Below are 21,100 nucleotides of genomic sequence, written 5' to 3' on the forward strand. Positions count from 1 at the left end.
CGAAAAAGCTTAAAAATCTACTTGAACTTTTGAAAAACGAAAAAATTATATTATTTTCAGCCTAATTTTGTGTTTTTTTTGGCTAGTTCTTAATAGAATTTTGCGAAATAATTGCGTTTCTAGCTGAAAAACGTGCTAAAACTCGCAAGAAATGCAAAATTAATGTAATTTTTTACTTAAATTTGTTTATTTTTCACGTCGTTTTAGTCTAATCTCGCAAAAAAACCTGAGATTGTAGTAAACACAAGATAACATTAGTATCAATTGTTTTTGTGATTTTTAAGCGTTTTTGACCAAGATTTTTGTAATTTTTTGCTTGTTTCAAACGGGTTTAAACACTTGAAAAGGGCAAAAATAACGCAGTTTATGGTCGAATTTGTTGAATTTTTGGATCGTTTTTAACGAAATTTTGTGAAATAATAATGTTTCAAACTGAAAAAGTATTCGAAAAAAACAAAAATAAATTGTCATTTTCGATCCTGTCTAGTAAAATCTTGTAAAAAAAAAAACAAAAAACTATTTCTAATCAATTTGGTGGTTTTTCGACTTTTTTGAAAAAAATTTGACGAAATAATCAAGTTTTTTCAATTTCTACAAAATCACCAGATAGAATTTTAACAAAAGTAACCAGATCTGGTGAAATTTTACCACACCTGGCAACACTGTGCATGTTGTAACCATAGCAACTCTAAAATAACCGCGAATTTTGAATTTTTTTTTTTTTCTAGATTGGAGGATACGAAAAAGGAGGGTGTACTCCTCGATGATTCAAAACGAAAAATCAGTAAAACACACAAAACGATCGATTATTCCGAACTTGATTACGATCCACAATCTCATCGTAAAAATAGTGATGATTCATTAAATACCGAATCGTTTTTATCATCACATCCAAAAAGTAAACAATGGTCAACACAAAGCACCGATTCGGAGACATTTTGTACACATTCAGCGCCGCCAACTGTCGGTAGTTTTTCATCGGAGGAGGTTTTCAAAAACGAAGAAATCTCAACAAAACCCCAACTAACACGAGCACCACCTGTTAATGCCAAACGTAATCTAGAAGGCTTAAAAAGTCTCCCACCTGTACGCCGAACAAATCGTGAAATTCGTACAAATGATGAAAAAACAGAAGTTTATTATGGTAATGATCACACACCGAATAAATTAGAACAGATTTTGGGTAAACCAGAAGTGCCAAGTCGTAGTGTGCGTAATAAAACGAAAAGAGGTCACGTGAAGAGTTTAGGAGAAGAAATGACAGATAGTGGAAGTTTAGATAAGAGTGTGATTTTAGGAACAATTGAAGAAACAAAAACATTACACAAAGAAGATTTAATTAATAAACCATCACTAACACCGAAACGTCAAAGACATAACATCGGTTTGGATCTAAGAAGGCGAAATAGTGATCCTGCAACTAAAGCAAGTGTTAGTGATACTAGTCCACAAAAAATCCCACCCCCACATGATGATAACCTCAAATATGAGAAAAAAATTTATAATAATTTTCAAATTGCCGGTCATACTTTTCGTAAAATTCATCGATTACAAAAAGACGATTTGTGTGCTTTTTGTAATGAGAAAGTCGACATTTTTCTCACTCATGTGTACAAATGTTCAAATTGTAAGAAGATTTTTCACACGAAATGTATCCAAAATCGTAGTGTGTGTAAAATGCCCTGTGACCAATCATATACAAGTAGACGCAAACAAAGGAAACACTCACGAACACCATACGATTTTGGTAAGTTTAACCTAACCGGAACCTCGGAATTCACCGATCGTACCGATCAAATCATCACTGGAACCGAAGAATTGACATTAATGCAACAATTCATCACTGATAAAATCATGAAAATTGAGAATGAAGTCGGGGAAAAACCGAGCGATGTTGATCGACTCTTCAAACAAGCATTACGCGAATTTAAGGATAATCTAGTACAGATATACAGTGCGGCCACAAAACATGGATTCGATGCCGGTTGTATACGATATAAAGACTTGATAATGAATTTTATGCAAGCGATGCAAACGGTGTGTCAAAGGGAACAAAAAGAGAATGATGTTGATTTTCCGGTAACGATGGGTGTGAATGCATTTCGCGGCTTCATGAACGAATTTATGTCAACACGAGCTGAGGAAAAACCGAGTAAAACAAAACGAAAAAAAGAGAAAAAACGCAAATTGGAAACTTATAAACATAAAGGTCATACTTTTCTCCTGACAATCATTAATATTCCTACGGCTTGTGAAATATGTAATTCGTTTTTTATGTGGCCAATTGAGCGTGGTTTAGTGTGTCAATCGTGTAAATTGACATGTCATAAGAAGTGTTATTTGAATGCGACGAATTGTAATAAGGAAGAGGGTAGTGAAAGTCGTGTTTTTGGCGTACCTTTAGTGTCATTAATCACTGAAAATAGTAAAGTCCCACTTGTTATAGAACGTTTATTGCGTACTATAGAAATGCGTGGGTCGTATACCGAGGGGATTTACCGAAAATCCGGTGTTAGTTCAAAAATCAAAGAATTGAAATCAAAAATGGATGAAAATCCTGATGAAGTTGATTTTGAAAAGTATCAAGTGCATGTTTTAGCCTCAGTTTTGAAATGTTTCTTGCGTGAAATGCCTGAACCATTATTAACATTTGAATGTTATGAGAATTTTATCACTGCTGCCAACTTAGAAGATCCCCAAGATCGTGTTGCAACACTATATGACATTTTGAAAAAGTTACCACCGGCTAACTACGATTTAATGGAACGTTTAGTGTTTCATCTAGCACGTGTTGCACTACATGAAGAAGTGAATCGAATGAGTGCTGCATCACTTGCAATTGTTTTTGCACCTTGTGTCTTGCGAACCAATAAAGTGGTGCCAGCTCAGGACAGTTTGCAGGATATTAGTAGTCAAACTCAATGTATTGAGACTATAATCAAGGAGCAGTTGCGTAAAGTGAGGGCCACTTTAGATGATATTGATACACTTGATACTGCATGTCAAGCAGCAACCAATAGATTGTCCTCATTGAGGAGTTCTAAAGTTTTTAGTCCTGAGGAGTTGTTGCCGAGTAATCAGCCTCAACAACAGACAACCAATGACGAGGAGCATCTCCTTGTGGATCATATCCAAGAGATCCAGAAGGAGAAGGAACATTTGACGTCGACTTTGCCCACTTTGACACATGCGATGTCAGATGATGATATGTTGTCGACGGATGGAGATGGGAGTTTGGATGATATTTCGTGTCTTGGGGATGATAAAGTGAGACTTCCGGTTGTGAGAGATGGGGCGTTTCCGGTGAAATTGAAAAGACAGTTGTCGGCGGATTGTGAGGATCCCATTATGGTGTAAAAATGTACATAGAGAATTGTTTTTTAGTACTTAAATTACAATACTCGTATTTCTTAATCAATCAGCTGTTGTAAAATAAGCCAAAGCAATATTTTTCTTATTGGTGCAATTCGATTCGTTGAGATTGTTTAAGAAATAGAAGATATTTATTCGTGGATATTTATTGAGATGCATTTTTATATTATTGTTAAATGTGTTTGTTGGTAGTTGAGTACCAGGGTCATCACTCTTTTGCTATTGTGCTTTTAAGTTAGTTCGTTTTTAGTTTACTAACAATTTGCGTTGATTTGTTTTTTTAACCATTCCATGGAAATTTTATGCTCAAATGACTGCGCATTCCTATCTGTGTGAGCCAAATCGGGATGATTTTTGCCAATACGATAGGGCATTTCAGAACATGACTGAATTTATAGATTTCTCTCTTATTAAATGTTGGTTAAGTAAACGTTTATATCTAAATTAATAAATATACCAAATGTTAACAATAATGACACAATTGTATATCAATATAAATAAAATACTCTAAATTTAATATGCTAATATTTTGTAAATAAAAATTACAAGTATTCGAGGCCTTTATTACCCCCCACACCACCACCAGCAATGTATTTGGTCAAATTATTTTTTTAAATTAAGTACTCGCCCAAATGTTAATAAAATTAACTTTTTTAATTATTGATGTAACTTCAGTCAAAAATGATACTATTTTTTTGGATTTTTTTGAGGATTTTGCACGTTTTTTTATCTAGCAAATGCTAAATTTTCTCAAAAACTAGGTGAAAAATAAAGAGATTTGCTGGTTGTTATACTAGTTGAATGATTTTGTGAAAACTTTCGTAAAAATTCTAATTTTTGATGATTTTTTAGGCAGAAAATTAATGTGTTTTGAAATATTTTTTTAAATCGAGTATTCGTGAAATTAACGTTTTTAATTTGATTTTTAAATTATTGATGTAGTAAATTCAGTCAAAAATGACACCACTTTTTTTAGCATTTTGCACGTTTTTTTAGAAACTCAAATGCTAAATTTTCTCAAAAACAAATTGAAAAATCGAGAGATAGTTTTATTTTTCTAAATATTTCACTCAACAAGGTAAAAAACGCTAAAATGTGTCAAAAAGTACATTAAGCGTTTTAGTATGTTTTTAGCCAGAAACAGAACTATTTTGCAAAATTTCGTTGAAAACAAACTAAAAATTTATCAAATTAGGCCAAAACTAGTGTTATTTTTGCATTTTAAAAGTATTTCACCAAATTTTTGCTAAAACTGACTGAAAAATTACCAAATTAGATTGAATTGATATCATTTGCGTGTCTTACTCGATTTAGGTCGTTTTTGAACCAGAGACTCATTTATTTTGCAAAATATTGTCAAAATATGCTTAAACACAACAAAAATAAATCTAAATTGATGTTATTTCGTTTGTTTCATTCGATTTAGCTCTTTTTGAGTGAAATTTTGTCAAAAAATAGGACAAAAACCCACAAAATATGGTCGAAAATAGTGTTAATTGCAAGATTTTGCTAAAACAAACCAAAAAAATATCAAATTAAATCATTATTTTTGCTTTTATCAAGTGTTTTAGCATGTTTTTCAAGTAAAAACGTAAATATCGGGTGACTGTAAATGATTTGGTGGTGTCAAATTTAATTTTTAATTTGGCAACCTTGACTTTCAAATTCAAACGTCAAACTTTTATAGGCAATTGTCATTCATTTTTTCAGGGTTTTTCAACGCCTGTCATATGTCCGAAATGACAAAAAAACTAAGTATTTAATAAAAGTCAAGACGAAAAAAAATATAAATCTAGAAAATATTGATCAATTTGTCAAAAACTACTTGTTGTAGGACATTTTAACTTGTACGTCTCATTTCAATGGACAATTTTAAATTAAATGTCACCAGTTTAATCATTTGGCGAATAATTTTGTAAAAATTCTAATTTTTGATGATTTTTTAGGCAGAAAATTAATGTGTTTTGAAATATTTTTTTATTCGCCCAAATGTTATTAAAATTAACTTTTTTAAATTGATTTTTTAATTATTTATGTTGTAAATTCAGTCAAAAAYGATGACACTATCTTTTTGTATTTTTTTGAGCATTTTGCACGWTTCTTTAGCCATAYAGAGACTCAAATGCTAAATTTTCAAAAAAACAAGTTGAAAAATTGAGAGACAGTTTTGTTTTTCTAAATGATATTTCACTCAACAAGGTAAAAAACGCTAAAATGGGTCAAAAAGTACATTATTTTGTCCATTTTTGAGCGTTTTAGTATGTTTTTAGCCAGAAACAAAACTATTTTGCAAAATTTCGTTAAAGACAAACCGAAAATTAACAAATTAGGCCAAAACTAGTGTTATTTTTGCATTTTTAGAGTGTTTCAGCACATTTTTAAAGTACATTCAAATTTTTCCTAAAATTGACTGAAAAATTTTATAGTTTTCGGGCTTATTTTTGTCAAGATTTTGCTCAAAAACCAGTTATATCAAGGAAAACTCATAAAAAAACATTAATATCATTTTTTTTTTGGACTAGAATTTGCAAAATATAAATGAGACTCTGGTTCAAAAACAAAAAGTCGAGCAAAAAAGCTAAAAAATATCGATTTAATTTTGATTATTTAGCCTTTTTAAACAAAATTAAAAAAGAAAAATGTTTTTGCTTAAACACTGAAAAAAAAGCAAAAAACTTTTTTTGATCTATTTTGTTAAATTTTGGCTTGTTTTTCAAATTTTACAAGATAATTGTGTTTCTAGCAGAAAAAAGTTGAAAAATCGAGAGATAGTTTTGTTTTTCTAAATGATATTTCAAAGTAAAGAAATCGCTAAAATGGGTCAAAAAGTACATTATTTTGACCATTTCTGAGCCAAAAACATAACTATTTTGCAAAATTTCGTTAAAAACAAACCGAAAATTTATCAAATTAGGCCAAAACTAGTGTTATTTTTGCATTTCTAAAGTGTTTCAGCACATTTTTAAAAGGTACATTCAAATTTTTCCTAAAATTGACTGAAAAATTACTAAAATTAGTTTCAAACTGATATCATTTTAGGGTGTCTCGCTCGATTTAGTTTGTTTTTGAACCAGAGACTCATTTATTTTGCAAAATATTGTCAAAATATGCTTAAACACAACAAAAATAAATCTAAATTGATGTTATTTCGTTTGTTTCATTCGATTTAGGTCTTTTTGAGTGAAATTTTGTCAAAAAAATAGGACAAAAATTACAAAATATGGTCGAAAATGGTGTCAATTGCAAGATTTTACTAAAACAAACCAAAAAAATATCAATTTAAATCATTATTTTTGTTTTTTTTTAAGCGTTTTAGCATGTTTTCAAGTAAAAACGTAAATATCGGGTGACTGTAAATGATTTGGTGTCAAATTTAGAATTTAATTCGGCCATCTTGACTTTCAAATTCAAACGTCAAGATTCAGTGTTGCCAATAGAATTTTATCACCCGGTATTTCGCAAAATTTAATTAAAAACCAGCCAAAAAATTATAGAATTAGACTAAATGAAATATCGTTACGTATTTTTGAATTTTTCAAGCGTTTAAGCAAGTTTTTGAAAAAAAAATGAGCTGGCAACACTGCAGAAGGTTTCAAATTCGGTGATTTTTACTTTGGTAACTTTTTATTAGTCAATAATTAGTCACAGACTTATTATTTATTCGATAAATTGTATTGAGATGATAATGTAGGATGTCACGCTCCCGAAAATGAAGCCAAGTAGCGTGAAATCGACTGGAAAAAATCCAGCAGCTGAAAATTTGGGGGTCCGTTGTGTAGATTGTTGGGCTAGAAGCGTCAATTCCTCTTTGATGGTTTGGTCCTTGATGGAAACCGGAATTGTTGGGATTTCATTGAGCCAAAAGAAGCAGATTTTGGCGATTTTTTCAGCCTCTGAAGTGGCCCCAGCGCAACCATAAGCCAGCAAAATAGTAAACAACTGTGTAAAAAATTGTTTCAAGTTAGTATACAGAATTGACGCCCCAGATAAGATACCAGGATGTAAAAAAATTCATCTATAAAAATTTCGAAGTTCCAGATAATTCTTATTATATCGACAATTAGTGGGGAATTCAAAAATGTAGCAAAAATTAGAGGTTTTCATTAGAAAAAACAGAACTTAGTAGTGTATCTTATTTTGGGACATCCTGTATTAAATAAAAATATTTTTGAACAATACTCTATTATAGAACCTACCATTTAAAAAAAAAATCAAGTCGATAGCTTGCATAAGAAAAAAGTTATAGAGCTTCCACGCACCCTTGGGTCACCCTGTATATGGGAAATTCTCAAGGGGTTTTCTCAAAGCAAAAAATAATAGAGAATAAAATTAATTCTTGTGTTTTTTATTCGAAGTACTGAAGAAACATTAAAGAGTTATTGTAATTTTTTTTAATGAATAAAATTGTATTTGCTTATAAAATGTTATATTTTTTGATGTTTTTGGTCTAGTTCTTAGAAAAAATTACAATCAACAAAAAAAATATTATACAACCCTACAATACAAAAATAAATTTTTCTATACCAATTTTTTCACCAAAATTTTGACTTGGTATTTTCCATATAAAGAAAAAACAGACTTTACAAGATCTTTAAATAGACATAAAAAAATGTCAGATGTAAAAATGTTTTGCTCAACTTAATTTTTGAACCAGAGGCTCATTTATTTTGCAAAATTTTGTTCAAAGACGTTTAAAATTCACAAAAAGAACTGATTTTGATGTTATTTCACTCGATTAACTAAATTTTGAAGTCGAGAAACCATAAAATATGGTCCAAATGCTTTTAACTATGTTTTTGTACTAAAAACATCTCATTTTTTTCCGAGATTTTGCTAAAACAAACCATAAAAAATTAACAAATTAAATTGGGAATTACATTTCTCGAACCTTTTAACATATTTTTCAGTTAGAAACGCAATTATTTCGCAAAATTTTGCTAAGAACAAGCCACAAATTTAACAAAATGGGCCAAAAAAATAGTGTTAAGGACATTTTTGAGATAAAAAACAACAAATTTTTAAACAGGCTAAAATGTTACGAAATGTAATCGAAATTTATATTGTTTTTTCAGTTCTTTGCTCGACTTGCTCCTTTTTTATTTTCCAAAATCTTGTCCAAACACGACCAAAAATCACAAAAACAATTGATTTTGGTTTTATTTTGTATAGATATATTTCACTCAATTTAACTTTTTTTGCTAGATTTCGTTTAAACAAATAAAAATAAACAACAAATTACCTAAGTCAAAAATTATATTATTACTGCATTTCTCGAGCGTTTCTGGTTAGAAACGCAATTATTTTGTAAAATTTTGTTACAAACAAGTCGAAAAATTACAAAATTATTATTTTTGCATTTTTCAAGCGTTTAAGCACTAAGCTAAAACAAGCCAAAAAATCAACAAATTAAATTGAGAATTATATAATTTTTACATTTCTCGAACCTTTTAGCATATTTTTTAGCTAGAAACGCAATTATTTCACACAATTTTGCTAAGAACAAGCCACAAATTTAACAAAATGGGCCAAAAATAGTGTTATTTGTGGCTTTTTCGAGTGTTTAAGCACGTTTTTGATATAAAAAAAAATTTAAACAGGCTAAAAAGTTACGAAATGAAATCGAAATCTATTTGTTTTTTCAGTTCTTTTCTCGACTTGCTTCGTTTTTATTTTCCAAAATCTTGTCCAAACACGCCCAAAAATCACAAAAACAATTGATTTTGGTTTTATTTTGTATAGATATATTTCACTCAATTTAACTTTTTTTGGGGCAAAATTATGCCAAAATTAAGTTGAGGAACCACAAAATTTGGTCTAAACTGTTTGTTAAATATCATTTTCAAAAAATCATATTAGCTTTGCAATTTGACAGTTGACAATTTTGAAAATTTGAGAAAACTCTTAGAACCTTTGGTTATCGAATGCAAGAAAAATTATTCACTTATTGTAAACGAAAATTTTGACCAAAAAAATGACATAACAACTAGGTACATTTTACTCAGTTTGGAGAGGAGAATTCAAAAATGCAATAATAATAAGTGGTTACTATTTAAAATTTCAAAGTTGGCGCCAATTTCTCGTAGTTCCGGAAGTTCAGCCATTTTGAAAATAATTTAATTGAACTTAGACTGGTCGATTTAAAAAATAAAATTTTATAAAATGTTATATTTTTTCATAGATAAAATTTTATTTTTAGTTTAAATTTTGCACTTTGACTCGATTTATTTCTGTTGAAAAAATAATTTTCCAAGTTTTTTTGCTACAAGCTATTAGAAAAGGAAAAAAAACTGTATCCTAAATTGTAACTCTGCTTAATGGTATTTGTGACTTATTGGTAAATTTTTTGTACCTTTACTAAATAAATAAAAATATATAAGGTCTGTTTTTTTTAATGGAAATGCCAAATTTAAAAAAAAGGAAGTTGGCAGTTCTGTTTTTTTGATGAAAACAATGTCATTAAACGTCAACACAAAAAAATCGTCTAAGAAAATTTAGAGACGAAACATCGAAAAGCACCGTGTCTCTAACCTCATTTGACAAAAATTATTTAATTTCAAGTCCATTTCGATTTGATTTTGATCAACAAAGCGATTTAAAAGTAGATGATACTCATTATTTTGATTTCAAAAATGTTCCAGATGCAATAAAAATTTATCTTACTAGATAAAATTCAAAATTTAGAAAAAAAGTTACCGGAAGCAAATATAAGATTTCAAAAGTTGAATAAGCTATACGAAAATAAACTTGAAAAAAAGAAAATGCAGGAAAAAATTGACAATTACAGTAAAGGTCAACATTGTGTAGTGAAAATTGAGTCAGATGCAAAGGACTTAGAACCAAGGGCTGTGTTTTTACTTGAGCAAATTTAAAATTATTTCCTAGTTTTTAAAAGCTCCATCCAAAACAACTGTGGGAAATTTTCAAAAAAAATAATAGAGAATAAAAGTAATTCTTGGGTTTTTTATTTGAGTTATTGTAATTTTCTTGTAAAGATTAAAAATAACTATAACCCAAATGTAAATATTTATTTTAATAAATAAAATTATATTTGCTTTTAAAATGTTATAATTTCTGGTGTTTTTGGTCTAAAATTACAATAAACAAAAAAATTATTATACAACCCATAAAACACAAAAATAATTTTTTGTATACAAGCTGCTACCAAAATTTTGACTTGCTAATTTCTATTTAAAGAAAAAACAGATTTTACAAGATCATTAAATAGACATAAAAAATGTTAAATGTCAAAATGTTTTGACAGATTGAATTTTTTTTAATTTTTTCCATATTCCTGGTATCTTATCTTACTCGAAATTTTTCTCTGGGGCGCGAGTTCTGACACACCCTGTATATAAATTTGTGAAACTTACAAGCAACGTGGTGATCCACAAGGCACACAAAATGACCAAATTGGTCCCAAAAGACACACCTTCGATACTCCGACTCTTACTCATCCCATAAACAACGAACAAATCGGTCAAATTCAACACATAAGTGATCACCACGATGATAATCTCCAACATAGCAAGACCAAAAATGTTGTTAAAAGCATCAACTAGTTCGCAAATACTGTTATAATTCTTCCTAACGCGTTTCAAATCATAACAATTGCTTTTAATACTTGCAGTTTTGGCGATTTTGAATTCCGCGAGGAAAATCTCCCGTTTTGCGTCAATTTCACAAATGAGATTTTTCATAATGTTGTCAAAAGCCACCCCCAACGCGGCGAAAAACCGTTTAATCGGCAAAACCGAATGAAAAATGAGGAAAATCGTCGTGTTGCACACGTAATAGAAAAAACTACGGCCAATGTAGTATTGGAACATTCGCACCCCGACCGAACTGATCCATAAATAGGCGTCAAAGAGGAGCAACACCACCATGTAAAAATTAAAAATCGCGAAATTCATCCTAAAGGACCATTTCGTGCAACAATTGAAAATGTCCTGTTTGGACAATTCGTATCCTTGATTGAAAAATATTTTGATCACTTTTCCCTTCGAGAAAACTAAAATCACCCTCAAGGAAACGTTGAAAAAAGTCAACATAAAATTGGCGATTTTATCAGTGATGGCCACTGTCATGTTCATGGAACCATAGATGAAGTTCTCGCGACCGTAGGAAGAATGTGCATAAAGGGCAATGATGAGGAAAATGTGAATTATTGTGTAGATTTTGAAACGGAGAGAAACCGGAGTTATGTTGTTACCCAGATTATGGGGCGGTGTTACGGCGAGAAAATTGCACAAGTAGTAAAGCGGTTTCATGGTACCCCAACCCACCACTTCTTTCATCTTCTCGAATTACACTGAAGTGTTTTAATTTCGAACAAAATTGCGTGTTTAATGAAACATTTCAACGATATTGTTTCAATTAAAAGAAGTAATAACGCATCCATCACGTGTTGCACGTGGCAACATGATTAATTAAATAAGGAGAAAAACTATTCAAATTTGTTGAATTCAAAATTCCCGGTCAAAAAAATTATGATTGATCTGAGCTGAAAAGTTACCAGATTTACTCCTATTTTCACTAGATTATATATGATTTAAATTTTTTTAATATTATTATTATTATTATTATTAAAAAAAGATGACGTTTTTTACATAAATTTCGTAAATCTGCTCAAAAACGTGCTCAACCGCTCGAAAATGCAGAAGATTTAGTCTAATTATTTTGAGAAATACCGGATAACACAAATCTATTGGCAACACTGAATTAGTGGTAATCCTTCTAAATTTGTTATATCAGAATGTGTCAGGTGACGGCTAAATCAGCAGTCGCCCGTCGCAAATGAATGACAATTGTCTATAAAAATTTGACGTTTGAATTTGAAAGTCAAGGTTGCCAAATTAAATTTTAAATTTGACACCAAATCATTTACAGTCACCCGATATTTACGTTTTTACTTGAAAAACATGCTAAAACACTTGATAAAAGTAAAAATAATGACTTAATTTAATGTTTTTTTGGTTTGTTTTGCAATTAACACCATTTTCGACCATATTTTGTAATTTTTGTCCTAATTTTTTTTGACAAAATTTCACTCAAAAAGACCTAAATCGAATGAAACAAACGAAATAACATCAATTTAGATTTATTTTTGTTGTGTTTAAGCATATTTTGACAATATTTTGCAAAATAAATGAGTCTCTGATTCAAAAACAAACTAAATCGAGCGAGACACCCTAAAATGATATCAGTTTCAAACTAATTTTGGTATTTTTTCAGTCAATTTTAGGAAAAATTTGAATGTACTTTAAAAATGTGCTGAAACACTTTAAAAATGCAAAAATAACACTAGTTTTGGCCTAATTTGATAAATTTTCGGTTTGTTATTAACGAAATTTTGCAAAATAGTTATGTGTTTGGCTCAGAAATGGTCAAAATAATGTACTTTTTGACCCATTTTAGCGATTTCTTTACTTTGAAATATCATTTAGAAAAACAAAACTATCTCTCGATTTTTCAACTTTTTTCTGCTAGAAACAATTATCTTGTAAAATTTGAAAAACAAGCCAAAATTTAACAAAATAGATCAAAAAAAGTTTTTTGCTTTTTTTTCAGTGTTTAAGCAGGTGTTTAAGAAAAAACATTTTTCTTTTTTAATCTTGTTTAAAAAGGCTAAATAATCAAAATTAAATCGACATTTTTTAGCTTTTTTGCTCGACTTTTTGTTTTTGAACCAGAGTCTCATTTATATTTTGCAAATTCTAGTCTAAAAAAAAATGATATTAATGTTTTTTTATGAGTTTTCCTTGATTTAACTGGTTTTTGAGCAAAATCTTGAGAAAAATAAGCCCGAAAACTATAAAATTTTTCAGTCAATTTTAGGAAAAATTTGAATGTACTTTAAAAATGTGCTGAAACACTCTAAAAATGCAAAAATAACACTAGTTTTGGCCTAATTTGATTAATTTTCGGTTTGTCTTTAACGAAATTTTGCAAAATAGTTCTGTTTCTGGCTAAAACGCTCAAAAATGGACAAAATAATGTACTTTTTGACCCATTTTAGCGTTTTTTACCTTGTTGAGTGAAATATCATTTAGAAAAACAAAACTGTCTCTCAATTTTTCAACTTGTTTTTTTGAAAATTTAGCATTTGAGTCTCTRTATGGCTAAAGAAWCGTGCAAAATGCTCAAAAAAATACAAAAAGATAGTGTCATCRTTTTTGACTGAATTTACAACATAAATAATTAAAAAATCAATTTAAAAAAGTTAATTTTAATAACATTTGGACGAATAAAAAAATATTTCAAAACACATTAATTTTCTGCCTAAAAAATCATCAAAAATTAGAATTTTTACAAAATTATTCGCCAAATGATTAAACTGGTGACATTTAATTTAAAATTGTCCATTGAAATGAGACGTACAAGTTAAAATGTCCTACAACAAGTAGTTTTTGACAAATTGATCAATATTTTCTAGATTTATATTTTTTTTCGTCTTGACTTTTATTAAATACTTAGTTTTTTTGTCATTTCGGACATATGACAGGCGTTGAAAAACCCTGAAAAAATGAATGACAATTGCCTATAAAAGTTTGACGTTTGAATTTGAAAGTCAAGGTTGCCAAATTAAAAATTAAATTTGACACCACCAAATCATTTACAGTCACCCGATATTTACGTTTTTACTTGAAAAACATGCTAAAACACTTGATAAAAGCAAAAATAATGACTTAATTTGATCTTTTTTTTGGTTTGTTTTAGCAAAATCTTGCAATTAACACCATTTTCGACCAAATTTTGTCCTATTTTTTTGAGAAAATTTCACTCAAAAAAAGCTAAATTCAATGAAACAAACGAAATAACATCAATTTAGATTTATTTTTGTTGTGTTTACGCATGTTTTGTCAATATCTTGCAAAATAAATGAGTCTCTGGTTCAAAAACGAACTAAATCGAGCGAGACACCCTAAAGTGATATCAATTTCAATATAATTTGGTAATTTTTCGGTCAATTTTAGCAAAAATGTTTTTTAAAAACGTGCTGAAACACTCTAAAAATTCAAAAATAACACTAGTTTTGGCCTAGTATTATAAATTTTTGGTTTGTTTTAATGAAATTTTGCAAAATAGTACTGTTTCTGGCTAAAAACATACTAAAACGCTCAGAAAGGGACAAAATAATGTACTTTTTGACCCATTTTAGCGATTTTTTTACCTTGTTGAGTGAAATATCATTTAGAAAAAGAAAACTATCTCTCGATTTTTCAACTTGTTTTTGAGAAAATTAAGCATCTGAGTTTCTACATGGCTAAAAAAGTGCAAAATGCTCAAAAAAAAAACAAAAAAATTGTGTCATCATTTTTGACTGAATTAACTACATCAATAATTAAAAAATCAAATTAAAAACGTTAATTTGACGAATACTGGATTAAAAAAAAATATTTCATAACACATTAATTTTTTGCTTGAACTACCTACGATCATCAGAAATTAGAATTTTTACAAAAGTTTTCACCAAATCATTAAACTAATATACAAATCACCAGATCTGGCAACACTGCCGTTATTACCATGGCTACAGAAAGCTTGTCTCAATGTCAAAAGAGAAATTTAACCGTTTCTATAGTTACTAAATGTCCGAAAAAAAAAACAAACGAAGCTATTACCATGGTTACCTCATTACAAAACACAAAAAAAGGATAACCATGGATACCACTTTATAGTTGCTAAGATACAATTTAATTGTAATAATTTTAATGTTTGTCATTGCCAACCTATCAAAAAATCTCATTTTACCACTCAAATGGCAAAAACTGAAATAAATGTAAAACATTATACTTTATTTTTTCTCAAGTCAGACACTGGCCTGTTGGGTGACCAGCAAATATGACGTAAGTCCGTTCAAAATGTGGATTATCATGACGTAATCGACTTGAAAGAAGCCACCGGCTGTAAAGTAGGGTTTTTTGGTCTCGATTTGTCTCAGAACGAAGATTAGTTTGGTTTTAAAGTGGTGACAAAAGCCGATATTTTGCGTTTGTGGCAAGTCGATCAAAATTTTTCGCGAAATTGTGACAATTTCATCCATTTCGCAGTTGAATTTGACACAGGGTCGAATCAGGAGGATGCCATAAATCTGCAAAATGTTTATTGAAATCACCAGAATTTCGATTTCTTACCAGAAAATTGGCACATTTGAATAATTTGATCAAAACAATGTCGGTGTTTCGGGTAATTCCCCGAAAAATTTGATTCAAACTGTCGTACATGAAAGTGAGCAAAGTGGCGGCAAAAATCAAAATTTGCCAACCGTAGATTTTGTTAAACGCGTCCATTTTTACACAAATTTGGGTAAAATACTTGAAATGATAATCACTTTGTGACTGTAACCCAAAAATTCGTGAAACTATGTAAGGATTTGTTTCATTCTTCCCAACAATTTCTAGTTTCAATTTTTCGTTTTGTAATCCTTGTCGGAAGACCCCCAACATAATTTTCAACTCATTTGCGAAATAATTGATGTTCAAAATGGACAACAAAATGAGAAAATTATTCACAAACTCCGGAATCAGAAAAACAACAATCAAGGGATTTATCTTTTGGTAAAAACTACAATCACAGTAACCATAAAACAAGTAGAGGAACGTCAAAATGTAGAAAATCGTATTTCTCTTATTGTGTGTCTCTTTTTTCGCGAGTAAAACACACCAAATCTCGCCCCTCAAAAACGTCCCAACCACCGAATTAACGTTACTCAAAGTCGTGAAAACCTGTATGAGAATATCGACCATTTTCCTCAAATTTGTAATATATTTGTAGTAAGTTTTCTCTCTTGCGTATAAATTATAAGCACAAATGAGCAACAAGCACAAGATTGTGAACAATCCTTGAACAAAATGGCGAATTTTTCGCCCATTTTGGTGACTAGGGAGCAAGGAAAATAGCGTGGAGAGTCTCAAGTGGATTAAATCCATAATGAGGTTTTCCAATTTATTAGTGTCATAGCTACACGTTACAAACACAATTACTCAAACATGAAACTAAGAAATTAGTTTCATTTTATAATTGGTTTTTTTTAAGACAAATTTTAACTATTTTTTTCTCGGAAAATATAAGTCGTATTTGAAAAACAATTACAGATTTAGATTCCTTGGACAATTTTACATACAATACAACCAATTTCAGGGCGTTTCAATGCCTACTAGATGTCCGAAATGACATAAAACTAAGTATTTAAAAGTCAACACGAAAAAAAATTATATATCAAGAAAATATTGATCAATTTGTCAAAAAATACTTGTCTTAGGACATTTTAAATTGTACCATTGTGTTTCTCGTGCAATTTTACGTTCAAAAAGCCACATTTCAATCGAAAATTTTAACTCTTCTCTTAGATTTAAAAGAAAAAAAAAGCATGAGAAAAAAATGTGTTTCTAGTTTAACCATGTTTTTCCCAAAAACTATAAACCTCAGGTAAAAAACAATTACAGATTTGAATTCCTTGGACAATTTTATGTAAAATACAACCAAGTTTTGGGCACTTCAACGCCTGCTAGTTGTTCGAAATGACAAAAACTATTTAAAAGTCAACCCAAAAAAAAATTATAAATCTACAAAATTTTTATCAATTTCTCAAAAACTACTTGTCGTAGGACATTTTAACTTGTATCATTGTGTTTCTTGTGCAATTTTACATCTCGAAAGCTTTATTTCAATCGAAAAATGTGACTATTATCTAAGATCTTGAAACAAGGAAACAAAATAAAAAAAATATTTGATTCTTTTTTGACCATGTTTTTCTCAAAAACTATAAGACTCAGATAAAAAACAATTACAGATTTGGATTCTTTTGACAATTTTACGTAAAATGCAACCAATTTCAGGGCGCTTCAACGCTTACTAGATGTTCGAAATGACCAAAAACTATTTAAAAGTCGTCAGAAAAAAAAATTAATTAAGAAAATATTGATCAATTTGTTAAAAACTACTTGTCGTAGGACATTTTAACTTGTACCATTGTGTTTCTCATGCAATTTTACGTGTAGAAAGCCTCATTTCAATGAAAAATTTTAACTATTCTCATAAACTGAAAAAAAAATTTAAGAAAAAAAATATTTCTTTCAATTTTAACCATGTTTTTCTGAAAAACTATAAGCCTCAGGTAAAAAACAATTACGGATTTGGATTCCTTGGACAATTTTACGTAAAATACAATATAGTTAGGGCGCTTCAACGCCTGCTAGATGTCCAAAATGACAAAAACTATCAGTAAAAAAAATAACTCAGGAAAGTATTGAACAATTTGTCAAAAAATACTTGTTTTAGAACATTTTAACTTGTATCATTGTGTTTCTCGTGCAATTTTACGTTCAAAAAGCCACATTTCAATCTAAAATTTTAACTCTTCTCTTAGATCTAAAAGAAAAAAAAGCATAAGAAAAAAATATTTTTTTCACGTTTAACTATATTTTTCTAAAAAACTATAAGTTTCAGGTAAAAAATAATTACAAATTTGGATTCCTTGAAACATTTTACGTAAAATACAATCAAATTCAGGGCGCTTCAACGCCTGCTAGATGTCCGAAACGACAAAAATTATTTAAAAGTTAGAAAAAAAATATAAATCAAGAAAATATTCATTAATTTCTCAAAAACTACTTGTCTTAGGACATTTTAACTTGTGTTTCTCGTGCAATTTTTTATCTAGAAAGCCTCATTTCAATCGGAAATTTTGACTCTTCTCTTAGATCTAAAAGAAAAAAAAGCATAAGAAAAAAATATTTCTTTCTATTTTAACCATGTTTTTCTCAAAAACTATAAGCTTCAGGTAAAAAACAATTGCAGATTTGGATTCCTTGGACAATTTTACTTAAAATATAATCAAGTTCAGGGCGCTTCAACGCCTGCTAGATGTTGGAAATGACAAAAAGCTATTTAAAAGTCATCAGAAAAAAAATTATTAATTACGAAAATATTGATCAGTTTGTCACAAACTACTTATCGTAGGACATTTTAACTTGTGCCATTGTATTTCTAGTGAAATTTTACGTCTAGAAAGTCGCATTTTAACCAAAAATAACTTTTCTCTGAAATCAAAAAAAAAAACATAAGAAAAAAATATTTGTTTCTATTTTAACCCTGATTTTCTCAAGTAAAAAACAATTACAGATTTGGATTCCTTGAAAAATTCTACGTAAAATGCAATCAAGTTCAGGGCGCTTCACCGCCTGCTAGTTGTCCGAAATGACAAAAAAATATTTAAAAGTTAGCATAAAAAAATTATGAATCAAGAAAATATTTATTAATTTCTCAAAAACTACTTGTCGTAGGACATTTTAACTTGTATCATTGCATTTGTTGTGAAATTTTATGTCTAGAAAGCTTTATTTCAATCGAATAATTTAACCATTTTCTCTTAAACCCAAAAGAAAAAAAAAAACTGAAATAAAAAAAAGTTTGTACTTTAACCAAGTTTTTCTCGAAAATTATATGCCTTATGTAAAAAACAACAACAGATTTGGATTCCTTGGACAATTTCAAGTGAAGTTTCCAATAATTTATTAGTGTCATAGCTACACATTACAAACAATTATTACTCAAACATGAAACGAAATATAATTAAGAAAGTGAGAAACGATAACACTGGAATTTGACCCAAACGTAAAAAACTAAAACTTGGAATAAATTTCATAACAAGACTCAATTCTTGTCGTAATTCTTGTTCTTCTTGGGTGTAATTATCAGAAATTATGTGCAAATAAAACTTGTAAACTTGTAATTTAAATAAATCAATTTGAATTACAATTTTGCGATACGTAATTGCGATGAAAATCTAAAAATTGAACTTAGTATCTGTTCCAAATTGCTTTTACCTACCATCATGAGCGAGAAATGTGTCACTTTGGCCACATCCGAAATCCGATAAAAATCCATCAAAATTTCGAAAAATAGTATAATTAAAATACAATTAAAAATTTCCTGAAACCTGAAAATCCCTTCGTAAACTGTGCCCAAAATCCGGGCCATGTTTTTCACGTCTTGGACGGTATTTTTGTCTTTTTCACACGCTAAAACCCGTGAAAACCATCCAGTGATGAGTAAGTCCCCATTTTCCGCCCTTTTTACGCCCCCAACCGGAAATTTGTAATAATCAACCCTTGACTGTCTCACAAACAAAACCAAGGTTTTCACCGTTTGTAAAAACAAAATTAAAATTGTTTGAATCGAAATTAATTCAAATGTTAATAAAGCCATCACGATTTTATCCCCAATGTGGCAATTGGCCAAGGAAATGTAACACAAAAAAGACACAAAAACCACACAAATGTTGAAATAAAACATTTTAACGGGAAAAAATGGCCTTAAAGTGGCCAATAACCACGACAAATGTTTGGTTTTGTCAAAATTGCAAAATTTTGTTAAAAGAATTGAGGCGTAAAGGAGGTTTTCGGTGAAACCCCCAATTACCAGAAAGCCGTGCAAAATCACAATTAAAAATAGGCACAAATAAATTTTTCGTTCTTTGATTTTAGTTTCGACAAAGACGAGGAAAAATTGTGGCGGCATTTTGTGGGTTTTTATAATTCAAGTGTTCGTGATTTGACTCAATTTATTGAATAAATTGGATTGAAACAATGAAAAAAAAATTATAAGAAAAAAAATTTTCTTTCAATTTTAACCATGTTTTTCTCAAAAACTATGAGCCTCAGGTCAAAAACAATTACAGATTTGGATTCCGTAGACAATTTTACGTAAAATGCCATCAAGTTCAGGGCGCTTCAAGACCCGCTAGATGTCCGAAATTACAGAAAACTATTTAAATTTAAAATCAAGAAAATATTGATCAATTTCACAAAAACTACTTGTCGTAAGACATTTTAACTTGTACCATTGTGTTTCTTGTGAAATTTTACGTCTAAAAAGCCCCATTTCAATCAAAAATTTTAACTATTCTCTTAAATAGGAAAAAAAAACATTAAAAAAATATTTGTTTCTATTTTAACCATCTTTTTTTTTTAAAACTATGAGCCTTAGGTAAATAACAATTACGGATTTGGATTCCTTGGACGATTTTACGCAAAATTCAATAAAGTTCAGGGCGTTTCAAGGCCTGCTAGATGTCCGAAATGACAAAAAACGATTTAAAATTCAGCATAAAAAATTTATGAATCAAGAAAATATTCATTTTTCTCAAAAACTACTTGTCTTAGGACATTTTAACTTGTACCATCATGTTTCTCGTGCAATTTTACGCCTAAAAAACCTCATTTCAATCGAAAAATTTGACTCTTTTCTCAAATCTAAAAGAAAAAAATATTTCTTTCTATTTTAATCATGTTTTTCTCAAAAACTATGAGCTTTAGGTAAAAAACAATAACGGATTTGGATTCCTTGGACAATTTTACGTAAAATGCTATCAAGTTTAGGACGCTTCAACGCCTACTAGATGTCCGAAATGACAAAAAACTATTTAAAAGTCAGAACGAAAAAAAAAATAAAAATAAGAAAATATTCACTAATTTCTCAAAAACTACTTGTCGCAGGACATTTTAACTGGTACCTTTGCGTTTCTCGTGCAATTTTACATCCAGAAAGCTTCATCTTAATCGAAAAATGTTACTATTTTATTAGATCTTGAAATAAGAAAACAAAATAAAAAAATATATTTGTTTCTATTTTAACCCTGATTTTCTAAAAAACTATACGCTTCAGGTAAAAAACAATTTCAGATTTGGATTCTTTGGAAAATTTTACGTAAAGTAAGTTTTTTTAT

General features: G+C 29.4%; 3 protein-coding genes across 3 annotated transcripts in view; 1 reads left to right on the top strand and 2 right to left on the bottom strand.

The window, feature by feature from the left end:
- LOC123007741 (unconventional myosin-IXa-like) overlaps positions 1–3,923 on the top strand; it is a 31,444-nt gene extending 27,521 nt beyond the window's left edge. Inside the window, exon 8 of the mRNA XM_044403165.1 lies at positions 729–3,923. Coding sequence (XP_044259100.1) covers positions 729–3,357 — 2,629 coding nt within the window. The 3' untranslated portion in view covers positions 3,358–3,923. The remainder of the gene's footprint in view (positions 1–728) is intronic.
- Positions 3,924–7,029: 3,106 nt separating this feature from the next.
- Positions 7,030–11,666, bottom strand: LOC123007925. The gene is made up of 2 exons (XM_044403441.1): positions 10,743–11,666; positions 7,030–7,311 (listed from the first exon to the last, which is right to left on the bottom strand). Exons 1-2 carry the CDS (start codon positions 11,664–11,666, stop codon positions 7,030–7,032), a joined length of 1,206 nt encoding a protein of 401 aa, XP_044259376.1.
- Positions 11,667–15,181: 3,515 nt separating this feature from the next.
- Positions 15,182–16,301, bottom strand: LOC123007742. Its single transcript, XM_044403166.1, has 2 exons — positions 15,507–16,301; positions 15,182–15,463 (listed from the first exon to the last, which is right to left on the bottom strand). The coding sequence occupies exons 1-2, from the start codon at positions 16,299–16,301 to the stop codon at positions 15,182–15,184; spliced, it is 1,077 nt and encodes a 358-aa protein (XP_044259101.1).
- Positions 16,302–21,100: the final 4,799 nt, after the last annotated feature.

Source organism: Tribolium madens, unplaced genomic scaffold, assembly GCF_015345945.1.
Source record: "Tribolium madens isolate multiple individuals breed KSU strain unplaced genomic scaffold, Tmad_KSU_1.1 Scaffold_3;HRSCAF=73;Tcas5.2_LG2, whole genome shotgun sequence".
In the NCBI taxonomy this organism is placed as follows: domain Eukaryota; kingdom Metazoa; phylum Arthropoda; class Insecta; order Coleoptera; family Tenebrionidae; genus Tribolium; species Tribolium madens.